We start from the raw sequence: 13636 nt of genomic DNA on the forward strand, positions 1-13636 counted from the left end.
CAAACAAAAGAATTTTGTAGCATTGCTTTTATTTTTCCCATTTGCCCCTCAGCACTGATGAAGCATATTTACCGTTAGGTTTGGTGCAAGCCCCCAGGAGATTTACCACGTTCAGATGGTTTCCTATGTGAATGAGGATCTTCAATTCTGACATGAGAGCCTTGTGCTCACTTGCAGTAGCTCCCTCTGAAACAAGTCTAGCTTCAGTTATTTGTATCAGTATTAGTCTTTCAATCATTCAAATTTATATTTAAGTTTCAGATGGAAGGATAAAAAACATCTACATTACATAGGGAGAACAATTCATTGTAAACAAAAGAACCCTCTCTTCATGCATCCTGTTTTTAAAGCAGGTCTTTGCAACTACATGCAACCTGTTGAATAAGGCCATTTATTTCTATGGATATTATTGTGCCAGCATAACAAAGCCTTTTTTCTTACAAATACTTTATTCTTACATCAGAACTGTAAATGCACGTACTTGGGACTAAGCCCCGCTTTATGAGTTGGGATTTGCTTCTGAAAATAGAGAAAAGAGCTCTGGAAATCCACTATAGCACTGAGATCTGGTAGTTATTTACTGCAGCACAAGTCAATAGAAATGTATGGTGGGGAAATATAAGTAGCGTACAGTGAGGACAAGATCTAATCTAACTAATAAAATTACTGACTTAAAATCTATTTTGATTGCTTTTCATAAGTACAGATGGACAACCTATAGTGACTACCATCAAGTAACTTTTTTTTTCTAACATCATCTCAGAGCCAAAGTGCTTATGCAGTGCAGCTTTTTGGCCCAATTAATTTGATTGTTGGAAAGTTACAGAGATACCATAGCTTCACCCACTTCTGATTCTGAATCTAGCCGCCATCTTTGCTAATCCTCCTAAATGGATTTTTCTCATGCATCAATGACTATTCACAGGAAAAAATATTTATATTCCCATTACATAATACTACTCTAATGATCAGTTCCTTAGACCTGAATGGGAGCATTACTACACTGAGACTGATGTGCATATCTGTGTTTCAAATTTATAGGAAAAAATAGGAACATTTACAAACTTCCATAAAAATTAATTAAGCATGCAAATTCATGATATTCTCAGTGTAAAACATATTTGTCCCTGGGCTATAAAATATTTTTTAAGAAAAGATTTACTGTAAATTTACTTACTTTTAAATTAAGTACCAAATGCATACAATATGGACTTGATCCACTATTGTCTCATTTTGATTTTTTGCTTTTAAGTTTGTTAATTGTGGTTTGGGTAGGACCAGTACAGTTTAAGGTTGTGAATGTGATTCTGAATTATAAGCCAATACTTTACAATCTATTATTATATGAAGCAACGTATAATTTTACTCTTTTATAAGGGAAGGAATGTGTCATCCTTGGATTTATAACCTTGGATTGATGATATACAGTCACTTGCTGCTTATGAACTGAATGTATATTAATGTAATGGAAAGATTGATCACTATTATTCTGAGGTTGATTGAGGTTTAATGCTGTGTTTTAAAACTGAGTTGTTTTCTATATATATAATAATAAAATTCAGAAGCATATTGCTTCAGCTTAAGACCATGATAAATATATTATGACAACTCAATACGGGGCAGCTGTAAATGGATGGATGGATAAATAAATTGAAATGATTACTTCAAAATCTAGTTCCATATCAATACTATTTATAAAGACATCAAATTTCACCTCAGATCTCTGTGACTCAGTAGCCATTTGCCATCATTTTAGCTCTAATTTCAAATCAAAGCAAAACTAATCAAAACAAGCATTTATTATGTCTGTGATATCAGTGATCAATTATAAATAAAAATTATATAAACTAACACATAAACACCTGTAAAAGTTTGATTTAATTTCTTATTTTTTAAAAAAATTGTATACAAGTGGTATTTTAACAGAACAGAAGCTCAAAGTAGAGCCTAAATTTCCCCACAGCTTGGAATTCTAACTATAAACCCCAGGACATTAAAATAATAATTAAAAAAAAAATCTTCTGATACACACTGAAGCAGATGGAATGAAAACGTCTTCCTGGATCATAAACTAGCAATGCTGGTAAACAGTACTCTGGTATTTTTTCCAACAGTCGCTGTACAAAAGGTGGCACTTGAACTTGAGCAAGACCTTAGTGTCCTACTGAAGCAGATACTGATACTACAAATACTGAATTGCAATACATTGTCAGGCCTGGAAGCCATCTTTTTCGTTGCATCTTCAGGCCTGCCACATTTACTACTGTGGGAAATTGGGAGGAGGGATTGTATGGAGCATGGGTGATATACAGTCATAATAACATTTCTTTCTCAGAAAGTCAAGGACATCTTGCCCTGCACCTGGAGGGTGGAACAGGAAGCATCTCCAGTTGGCTCGGTGTTTGGATTGGACCATGTGATGGACATGTGGGTGTTGGGTAGGGTCATGAACTTTCCTTTGGGTGGGGAAAACCTGGAAGCTTTCAGATTCGGGTTTTCCCAGATGTGCCCATGTGACATTTCTAATAAAATGTAACTTTGAGAAAACTCAAGCCTTGGAGTTTTCTTTCATTGGGGGTGTTAATTGGAACCCTGACATACATCTTATTTATTTTCAACGATTGAAAGATACAATCTTTGATCATGGAAGATGCATCAGCATTTTATGATCATCTCTAATTTAATATATAATATTCAGCTCCTAGCTCTTTCACGCAGGGACTAGGTAGTGTTACTTTAGTGCAGATTTTGGACTTGATTCTTTACATGACCTCTTTCAACTCTATGATGATTAGTAGTTAGTATTACCAATTTGTATTAGTAAATTTTGTAATAATAATAATAGCAGTAATGCAGGCAAACATGATGATTTTTTCACAAAGAAGCTCTCAAAACTCCCAGAAAAATTAGAAGTACCACAGCAAGAAGAAAAGTCTTGATAGTACAGTGGTCTAAGCACCCTATTATTAACACAGCTGCCTGCAATTTACTGCTGGTTCGAATCTCTCCAAGGCTCAAGGTTGACTCAGCCTTCCATCCTTTCTAAGGTAGGTGAAATGAGGACCCAGTTTGTGGGGGCAATAAGCTGACTTTGTATAAATATACAAAAAGTATGAAGGCTATTGCTTAATGCATTGTAAGCCGCCCTGAGTCTCCGGAGAAGGGCGGCATATAAATCAAATTAAAAAAAAAAAAAAGTAACTCTCTGCTGACTTTATCTACAGTAGCAATAACACTTTTCTAATTTCAGTGGAACAGCAACAATTTCTGTACAGTGGAGGGAGAATAGCTTTAAGACCAAACTCCAATTACTAAAAGGTCCTGATTCTGTTGTAATAGCTATTACTCAATGCTTAGCCCTTTGAAATATTTTCCTTGGTTTTCTCTACCCTAATTCACATTGAGGTTAGTTTTAGAATCCCCACAGAGAATTAAAATAAATAGAGATGTAAAAGCTGCAATTTAAAATGTTAAGTTGATTAGAAAAAGCTGTTAGTACTTTCAAGTGCCTTAAGCCTTTTTATAAAATAAGATTCTATCAATATTCCATTACAGTACTTAGGGCTGAAGACATTAATCAGTTGTATTAACAGCTAAGCTACAAATAAGATATTCTGTTCTATTAATTAAAATATTAAAATCTCTTGTCTCCAACCAATTTTCCTTCATGTTTCTTCTTTTTAGTTTTAACCTGCCAACAATTATTTCTGGTAGTTTTGGTTTTTATGGAATGGTAGTTTTTTATGAAATGTCCACTAAAATTCTTATTTGTTTTCTAGATTTCTAGATTTTTATCCTCATCTCACTGGAGACAGCCAAATATCTGCTTCAGTTGCTCAGGTTCAAGTGCCACCTTTAATCCAGTAAGATCAGATTTGTGACTTCTCTTGATCAAAGCACAGTTGAACATTCAAGAAATGATGAATGATTGTTAAAATCATGGGAAAATTGTCTTCCAGAGACAATTAGTAGCTTGATGGATATTTCCAGATAGAGCAGCAATATTCTCATATTTATAGAATCCATTTATTTTGCCTACCTTTCAGCATTTTAACTGCCACGGTTTCACAGCTGTTGCTTTTGTTAATTCCAAATGCAGAGGCTTCCATTACTTTCCCAAAAGCCCCATGGCCCAGGACTTTACCTGAAAAAAAAGTAAAAGGAGAATGCAAAGCAGGCTTTAAAAAAAATCTCAGAGTGCAATTGGAGGAATTTATATAACTATTCACAATGACTTGAATGAGACTCAAACAAAACAGGAAACCGAGACAACAAAGAAATAAAGGTATGAAAAGGAAGAGGAAATAATGGCATTTTCACCATCTACAGGTGGTGCTGCCTTTTCACAGTAAGGGTAAGGAGAGGAAGTGAGAAAGAGGCAGGGTCAACAAAGCAAAGGAAGGAAATTGCTAGCTGAAGCGGGATGTCATGTCTTGCTTTTGAAAAGAAAATACCAGAAAAGTGAGGGCATTAGACTGGAAAAGATGGCACTTCAATAACTGCTGTATCCACTCTCCATATACCTTTGAGTAGATCCACCCTGGCTGTATTCATACTGCAATCCAGAACACAGTGGATGTTGGATTGAGGCAACAAAAACTGTAGATCCTATGAGTTGCTGTTACAGTACAACTCAACTTGCGGTACATACCCTTATCAGCAGTCGGAATCCCCATGATTGCTAGAAAGTGTTTACAACTATTCCTCTCTCATCAGCAAACCCAATGTTTTTGTGTACCTAATCGAAGTCTCTCCCGAGGAAATTCCCATTTGTTGGAATCATAGGTCAGGTATTCACACTGTTCTTCCAAAGGAACTTCATTTGGATTCATGATAATGGAAAGGTAGCCTGTCTTGATATCAGCATGAGCAGGCTGCAACACAAGAGAAAGATTGTGAAAGACTAGATTGTGGTCATTTTGCAAAGGGCATGTGACATTGTTTAGTTTTCTTCAAATCCTGATCCTTGACACTGGCTCTGCTTGTCTTAGCAAAAAGAAAAATGGTTCTGACATCCAGTCACTCTATATAACATCTGCTAGAAACTGATTCATTGTGAGAAACTTTATTTCCCTATTAAGTGTGCTACACTTTATTTACAAAACAAACAAACAAACAAACAAACAAACAGCATGGGCAAATGACAGAGAAGGGGGTTCTATTTGGTTCTTTTCCACAGCAAGGCCAACATTATTCAATCATGGCTGCCAGCCATTTTTTCTCCTGATAAAAAGCAGATAATTTTTGCCTGAAGGAGAATAAAAGCATGACAGTACTGGAATGGGACTACAGAAATGGCTATCCTATGTTATCTTCCCCAACAAGATGCCTTTCAGATGTATCTGCTTTCATTCCCCATTATTTAATTTAATTCGTTTTTAATTCATTTTAAATTTTTGTATTTATGTGTTTTATCTCGTGGCTGTTCACCGCCCTGAGTCCTTCGGGAGAAGAGCGGTATAGAAATTTAATAAAATAAATAAAATAAATAAAAATTTAAATATTAGTAAAATATTTTTACTAGTAAAATATTCGTCTGATTTGAAGGTTGGAGCTGTTTATGATTCTGTTTGCTACTACACCAAATCAAACTTGTTAGATGAAGGATGGAAAAGAAGCCTTACTCTCTTGATATTACAGAAGATGAGGATCAAGAGAATCCAGAAGAAGATGGCAATAACCCCAGTTCCGATTAAGATTACGATTTCCACATTGGTCCTGTCATCTGAGCCTATAGGTGAGGAAGATCATGAACAAAAGAAATAGAAGAACAGTTATAAATAGGCATATTAACAAATCAAGGATATTCATAGAGAAAGCCAACACACAGAAAGAGCCAAAGAGGAATTGTTGGGAATTTTCTATATTTTCTTTTGATTGGGCTAGTTAGGAATAACTTTTTAGGATATAAAAGATGGAGAATAAAATTTGTTTTACTGCCCCAGTATGGCAAAAGGCCTTCCTTCCTTCCAAATTGTTTAGCTTTCTTCTGCTGCTGCTTTATTTCCAAATACACCAATCTCTCTATAAAATCAGAGGACTGAAATTAGTAATAGTACCTTCTACCGAAACACTGGCAGAGGAATTCACACAACCTTTGGCATTGCAGACACTGCATAGATAAAGACCAGCATCTTCTTCTCTCACCCTTTGGATACTGAGCCTCTGATTGAAATCTGCCAAGTCAATCCCTGAAACACGGAGGAAAAGAAAGGTATTCAGTTATGAATAATAAACCAACACCAGTCCTTTTTTATCTTCATTCCTAAATTTATATACTATTTCAAGCAGCTGATTCTAAGCACCAGTGCCCATCATTGGACCATTCTTTCTTTCTTTCTTTCTTTATCAAGCTTATATAGCTGCCAATCTCATGAATACGAGTTTGAGTGGCATACAATAAAAACTGAACAATTGAAACATAAGTATAAGTAAAACCACGGGAGGGTATCTTCAAGGTTCTACATGCAACATAGACATTTCATGGACTCCCTAAGACCAAATTAAGGTTAATTTATGAAAAATCAGTAGAGTTGAGGCCAATCTCACTTGGGGCGGGGGGGGGGATAAAGTTCCACAGGGCAGCTGTTTGCCTCCTATGTCCTGTCAGGTGTCCCTCCAGCTAAATCTGATGGGATGGGTAAATGTATCTAGGAGAGGGGGGTCCCTGATATGACTTGGTCCCATGCCATTCAGGTCTTTAAAGATCAAAACCAGCTCCTTGAACTGAACCTTAAGCAGATTGGCAACCAATGCATCTCTGGAGCAGAGGTGTAACATATGCAAGATGGAACCACACATAACTGCCTGCAATATCACATTTTGCACCAATTGAAGCTTTAAGGCTCCAGATATTCTTCAACGGAAGCCCCATGGAAAGTGCATTAAAATAGTCCAGTGTTTTCCTTCATTATCCAAAACTGCTAAACAGAAAATTCTTTTTACCCAATGTAAGTAAAATCTTTTAAGTCAATTTAAATATCCAATCTGTTGTGATTGGATAATAAGTTTTTGTGTCATTATGTCATACCTAAAGAAAAACCACTTTTACCCAGGTTTGGGAAACACTGCAATTGTCTGTTTGGGATGTAACCACAACATGAGTAACTGAGATAAAACCTTATTATCATTAGTAGTAATACCGTAGTATTAATAGCAATAGTATTATCCTTATAATTAGCACTTGGATGTTCCCATACTAAAGTAATATCTATAAAACACTAGTATCCATCCATTTGGATGTAGTCAGGAAACAATCTACATAGAAGATAGCATGCTTTTTCAAAATAATAGTAATATACATGTAATAAATCACATTTGTAATGTGAAAGTCAATTCTCAGAGGAAAACAAGCTGAAAAAACTGCCAAAGCAAGAATAAATGGAATCTGGATCTTGCATCCAAAAGAGGAGGTCTTTTTCAAACTTGGTGCAAATCTACCTTCTGTTTTGCTTAAGAATTTAATTTAGACCATGTACCCTGAAAGCAAATAGTTTATTTGGATTGCTGCCCATATTTCAAGCATGGGCATTAATGTGTTTGTAGGAAAGGGAAGGTTCAAAGAAACAGAAGGAATAAATTCTGAGTTGCCTGTTTGTTGCTTGGAGGTATACACAAACTCTTCATAATAATTTATAATTTTTTCTATATTTTCAGATTCTATGTACTAATTAAATAGTTCACTAATATGTGAACTATTTTGAGGATACACTGTAGCACCAGGTGTCTGTCTGCCCTTCCTTCCACCACCCACCCATCTTGAATTGTTTGAAATTTTCAAGCTTCTAGTCATAGCTGTGCAAGTATTCTATCCACGAATGTTCCATTCTTTAAACCCATAAAACTAACTAGCCATACCTGAGACCACTTCAACCAGCTTTTCATCTTTATACCAGTTGATGTTGGGAATGTGCACACTGTCCACCTTGCAGCGCATTTCTATAGAATCACTCACGTTCACCAGGATGTTTGACAGGTTCTGTTTCAACCTGGGCATCTCTAAAGCTGAAGCAATGATATTAAGAGAACAAAGATGAAATGCAAGAAATGTGAGACTAAAGAACAGGTACTCTGTACGGTGGGAGCTGTACAGCTGTCCTTGAAGACAGCATGTTACAAATAGTAGAAAATAAAAAAATGAATCTTGGCCATGGCAAATCAAAGGAAAGTTCGCTCTTAATCCATAAGAAAGATTGCATTTAACACATTGCTCTTGTGCGATTTCTAGTATATTATGTGATAAAATGAGGCCAATTAAAATAATTTTCAGGTGATCAAGATCGTAATTTGCTTTGAAAGCCAGTGGAAATATAGCCCTCCTGAACAGCATAGCAGGCTGGATTCTTCTAATAATCTGTATAGTATTTTTTTCTAAAAACTGGAATATCTGGCTCTAATTATCCATGCATCATTCCCCCAGCACTGTTTCAATCTCAATATGTCATTTTTCCTCTGCAAACACTTCTGTTATTGTTTTTTTGGTGACTGTAGTTTCTGGGCACAACTGGCTTATTTTGTTTCAATCTACTAGTAACATTATAATTGTTACCAATGCAAATGGCAAGAAAACAGAACCTGTTTTACAATATTTTCCCTTATGTCCTTTTTTTCAAATTTGCAGGCAGGAAATCCATGGTTGCTCTTTTTTCATTGCGCATCTACCCAACTTGCATAAATATTAAACATGATACAATATCGTTTCTAAAACTGCATTCCTGTTCAGTTAAAGTAAGCTATAAGAGCAACATGAATGGATAGAGGAAAATTAAAAGGCCTACTGCATGCCTAAATGTCTATTAGACAACTTTAAAGAAAAGCAACATAAAATGGCAATTTCTTCTTTTTCCCTTGCAATTACTGCCCTATAGATAACCTGTAGCATGTACACATGCTATAAATACAAATGTTGAAATACATGCTACATATTTCTCTCTCACACATGGGTAGCATCCAATAATGATAATATAACATTAGCTTTCTTTATAAACATGGCAAATATTGCACCGCTTTCACTGTTGGTGATTTCTTAATATATCTGTTGACTCACATCTTCTAAATGTATATTTTCTAAATGTATATTTTCACCAGGTTTTTCTCCTTCAGTTAGGATTGTTAACCAACTTTGAATTATGATTTTATGAAGCAAAAACTCTGGCTTATCACTAACATTATCAATGAAGTTATTGTGCTTTAGCTAAGCAGGTAAATGTGTTAACATTGTGCTAGTGTTAAAGTAAAATAAGTATCTGTCCACAATTCTATATAAAAACATAAGCACATGGGTGCATTTCTTCTTATGAAATAAGTTTTGAATAAGAAATGTAATAAGTCTATTACCAAGCAAGTCTCCTCAGAATAATCTGAATCCAAATGACTGTGCATTTTGGGAAATGGTGTAACTCTGAACATTTAAGATCACATCAATTCACAAAAGCACCAGACCTGCTTTGAAATAATGAGGGAGACATATTTTGTACTTGGACATTTTATTTGTCAGCCATTACTTTTTTCCTCAGCATATCTACTGCTATGAGGATTATTTCCATCAAAAAAATCCAATTCCATCTGCCTCAAGTCTCCAAGAATCATCTATGTTCCATAAAGAAGTACGCACAGAGAGAGATCTATACTCAAAGATTAACTTCTGGTCATTTCAATCCAGAATAAATCTAATTAGTTAGTATTCTTCACAGTGTTACCCTTGTTTTGCATTAGCCAAACATGCACGTTTCTGTGCATCTTTCAGCATAACAAGGTTTTCCCTATCAAATTGACTTTCTCAGTGGTCCTTACCATGTACAGAGATATATCTTTTGTGGCAGTGTTTTTCATTGTTTTCTCTGTTTTGCACTTCACATACATAGTCTCCTTCATCTTCTAGAGAGATACTTGGGATGGTGAGTGTCAAAGCAGCATAATTGGAGTTAGGTTTGAAATTCAATTCGCCCTGCAGCTTCATTGCATAATGGTGGACATTCTTGCAATCCAGGACTAGAGGGTTGCCCTCTTCATAATTTAATCTTGAGAGATTGAGCCGGTACCACTGCAGGTTTTCATAGGTATAGTTATCGGCATTGCAACTTAGTCTCACGTCTTGTCCCTCAATGGGCTCCTCAGAAGGCTCGGACTCGATTTCGAATCCATTTGGTATGGCTGCCAAGAAAGCAAGAAAACAAACATTCAACCACTAAAACAGATGTGGTTTTACAAATGCTAAAATGCCTGTTTCCAATTCTCATATAATACTACTGCCCTTATTTACTTTGGATAACGTGTTTTACAATTGTAGCATTTTACACATTTATTTTAACACAAATATCTCTGAAATTTGGGCCTCAAATATTCTGGTTGCACTGTGGCTTTGCTTTGTGTGTACACACTCACATACACACAATTGTGGAGTCCTTGGTGCTCTGTGAACTTGGTTGTTTGCTTGCAGACATTTCATTACTCAAGCAGGTAATATCATTAATGCTAGTAAGTGTAGGGTTTGCTTCTTATTTATATACAGTAGCTTGGTCTGCCTGTGTTGGTGGAGGTGTGATTTTCTCCTTGGTTATTAGGATATTGTTTTCTATTTAATTGTTTGTATGGCGTTAGACTGGGATGCGGTGGCTCAGTGGCTAAGACACTGAGCTTGTTGATCAAAAAGTCGGCAGTTCAGCGGTTTGAATCCCTAGTGCTGCGTAACAGGGTGAGGTCCTGTTACTTGTCCCAGCTTCTGCCAACTTAGCAGTTCGTAAGCACGTAAAAAATGAAAGTAGAAAAATAGGAACCACCTTTGATGGGAAGTAACAGCGTTCCGTGCGCCTTTGACGTTTAGTCATGCTGGCCTCATGACCATGGAGACGTCTTCGCACAGCGCTGGCTCTTCGGCTTTGAAATGGAGATGAGCACCGCCTTCTAGAGTCGGGAATGACTAGCACATATGTGCGAGGGGAACCTTTACCTTTACCTTATGGTGTTAATCCCACTTTATCTGGGTATTAGGGAACAAACTCCACACTCATTAGCATTGATGATTTTTGTCAGGTAATTAGATATTTATAACAAACAGCCAAGATCACAAAACTCTGCAGTTCAACTCTGAGCTATATATATTCTCATCTGTTGGAAAGGCAGAATTGAAATAAATGATCCATAAACAACTTTAATCCAGGCAATGATAAAAGAATTACTATGATTATATAACTACATCTTCACATTGAAATAATGTCAAGTTCTGTGTTATTAAAGGGAAATCAATTTACAGACATTATAGTACTGATAAATAGTTCAGATTAAAATCAAGTCCTACTATTTCATTGGCTAAATTCATATAACATGCTTATCTCAAATCCTAATTATCAAAACACAGTGATTATATTCACGTAATACTCCATGCCCAAATTTCAGTTACGGTTTAACATGATTGAATGCTCTGTTAACACAATGGTTAAATCGCACTCTGAAACAGAAACCATTAAACCACATTTTAGCTTAGCTTAATGGTTGTGCGAACTGCTGTCTATGGGGTCTCACATTTGTTCCATTAGTAAACAAAGATGTTTTCTTGAAGTCCTATAGATTCAGTGAGCAAAATTCAAAAGCTCAGCTTCTAAAACCGAAAGTTTGTTGATTCTATTCAATAGGCAGGGCACTAGGTGGTGCTACTGTACCAGAAACACTTGGGAATGGTAGTTTTTAAAGATATGCCAGCTTTTTAAAATAGATAATCTGAATGTGTATCAGTGGTGGGATTCAGCCAGTTCGTACCACTTCGGGAGAACCGGTTGTTAACTTTCTGAGCAGTTTGGCAAACTGGTTGTTGGAAGAAATTATTAGGGCAGAGAACCGGTTGTTAAATTACTTGAATCCCACCACTGATGTGTATGTGTGCTGATAGAAGGGCAAAACTTTTCTTTCTTTGCTCTAAAACATCTCTCAATTTGCTTCTCTACCTCACATGACTTTCAGCGTATAATGTCTTAAATATTTTGTCATAGATGTTTTCGTTCAAATAAAACACTTTAAAATACAAACTCAAACTGTGCAAACTCTAATATATAGATTTTTATCAAGTAAAATTTTCAAAAGTCTAAGTTTTAAAATAAAAAATTCAACAAATTTTGGTTCTGATAATGATTTGGACTAGCAAATAATAAATATATGTTTTAACACTCTGTATTGCTTAATTACAAAGACACAGTACCAAACATACTTTGACAAACAATTTCCATTCAGTGGTTTCAAAAAGATTAAGGAGTCTTTAAAATTCTTTAAATCCTTTAAATGTTATATAACAGGCTGTTTAAGTGAATTCTGTTTTTAAGATACTCACTTGTTACATAAAAGTATATCAATCGTTCATCACGGCCTACTTTGTTGGAGGCTACACACTTATACATGACAGAAACATTGGCTTCTTGGATGATTAAGTTGCTGATGGTCTGGGAAAAAAAGAAAAATAATATGAACAAATATAGATTTTTTTCAAAGTTTTTTTTTAATCCTGCCTCATTTTTATTTTTTATTTTATTTATTATTATATTTATATGCCACCCATTTCACTGTTGTAGTGACTATGGCGGCTTACAGCATGATAAAAAGATAAAACAAAACAATTTAAATTAAGAAAGATTAATAAAGGCTAAAAAACCAAGATGGGGTGCGGATCTCTCTATCTCATCAGCCACCCTCAGCCTAGTGCACCCCTATTGGGGCCCCAGGTTAACTAGCAAACCAGGTATAAAGGCTCTTCCTGAAGGCCAGGAGTTTATAAAAACTCAAAGGGGCATACATACTTAATATTCCTTCCTTTTCCTATTTTCCTCACCACAACAACTCGGTGAAGTGACTTGGGCTGAGAGAGAGTGACTGGCCCTAAGTCACCCAGTTGGCTATCATTACTTAAGGGGGGCTAGAACTCACCACTTTTTAGCTTGATCCCTTAAACCACTAGATCAGACTGTAACTCCCAAGTTTTTAACTTGGAAAGATATAGGACTTTCACCCATCCCTACACGTTTTTAAAGAAGATTACTATCCCAGTAGCTCTTCTTTCCTGTGGAAAATTGCATAATAAAAATCATTTAATGTCCCTGCCAGTTGTCCACACAATGTGCTGTTTCTTTTATCTCTGCATTCAGTTTCATTGGACGTCTGCTCAGTATGAATATTCTCCAACAATCTGCTGCTGCTGTGATGCTGCTGTTGCACTGTGATACCCTCCTCAATGAAACAGCAAAATCCATTCATAAACTTTTTCCTATTTACGGGGACTAGCATGGAAGAAGATTTAAGAGGGAGAGACATCCGAAAAATCACAGTCTTTTCTTCTTAAGGAAAGATCAAACACCATCACAGCAGGAGAAAGAACAGATGAAAATACGTGATGTCTGTTCTGGACTTCTGAAGTATATAGAGTGGTGAGCAGATTCAATATATAATATACAATAGGCAGAATGCTAATTTAAATTATAAATATAATGGTCCAGGACATATCAACAAACAGTAAATTCTGACATAGCCAACTACATTAATATTAAATCGGATAAATCCCCATTGGAGATTCAGGTGGATAGGCACATTGAACAATATCTTCTAGATACAAAAGTTGTATGAATACCCTAGCGCAGATAGGAGCCAGAGTTTCAAT

General features: G+C 35.8%; 1 protein-coding gene across 2 annotated transcripts in view; it reads right to left on the reverse strand.

The window, feature by feature from the left end:
• The window catches only part of FLT4 (fms related receptor tyrosine kinase 4), a 106843-nt gene that overhangs the window by 21077 nt on the left and 72130 nt on the right, over nucleotides 1-13636 (reverse strand). For both annotated transcript variants that reach the window (XM_034402626.3, XM_034402618.3), the window contains exons 12-19: nucleotides 12320-12428; nucleotides 9793-10152; nucleotides 7858-8004; nucleotides 6060-6191; nucleotides 5625-5731; nucleotides 4739-4874; nucleotides 4040-4144; nucleotides 73-186 (exon numbers count right to left, since the gene is read on the reverse strand). In XM_034402626.3, the coding sequence (XP_034258517.2) occupies nucleotides 73-186; nucleotides 4040-4144; nucleotides 4739-4874; nucleotides 5625-5731; nucleotides 6060-6191; nucleotides 7858-8004; nucleotides 9793-10152; nucleotides 12320-12428 (1210 nt within the window). The remainder of the gene's footprint in view (nucleotides 1-72; nucleotides 187-4039; nucleotides 4145-4738; nucleotides 4875-5624; nucleotides 5732-6059; nucleotides 6192-7857; nucleotides 8005-9792; nucleotides 10153-12319; nucleotides 12429-13636) is intronic.

Source organism: Pantherophis guttatus, chromosome 2 (genome assembly GCF_059756535.1).
Source record: "Pantherophis guttatus breed Tessera chromosome 2, ASM5975653v1, whole genome shotgun sequence".
In the NCBI taxonomy this organism is placed as follows: Eukaryota; Metazoa; Chordata; class Lepidosauria; order Squamata; family Colubridae; genus Pantherophis; species Pantherophis guttatus.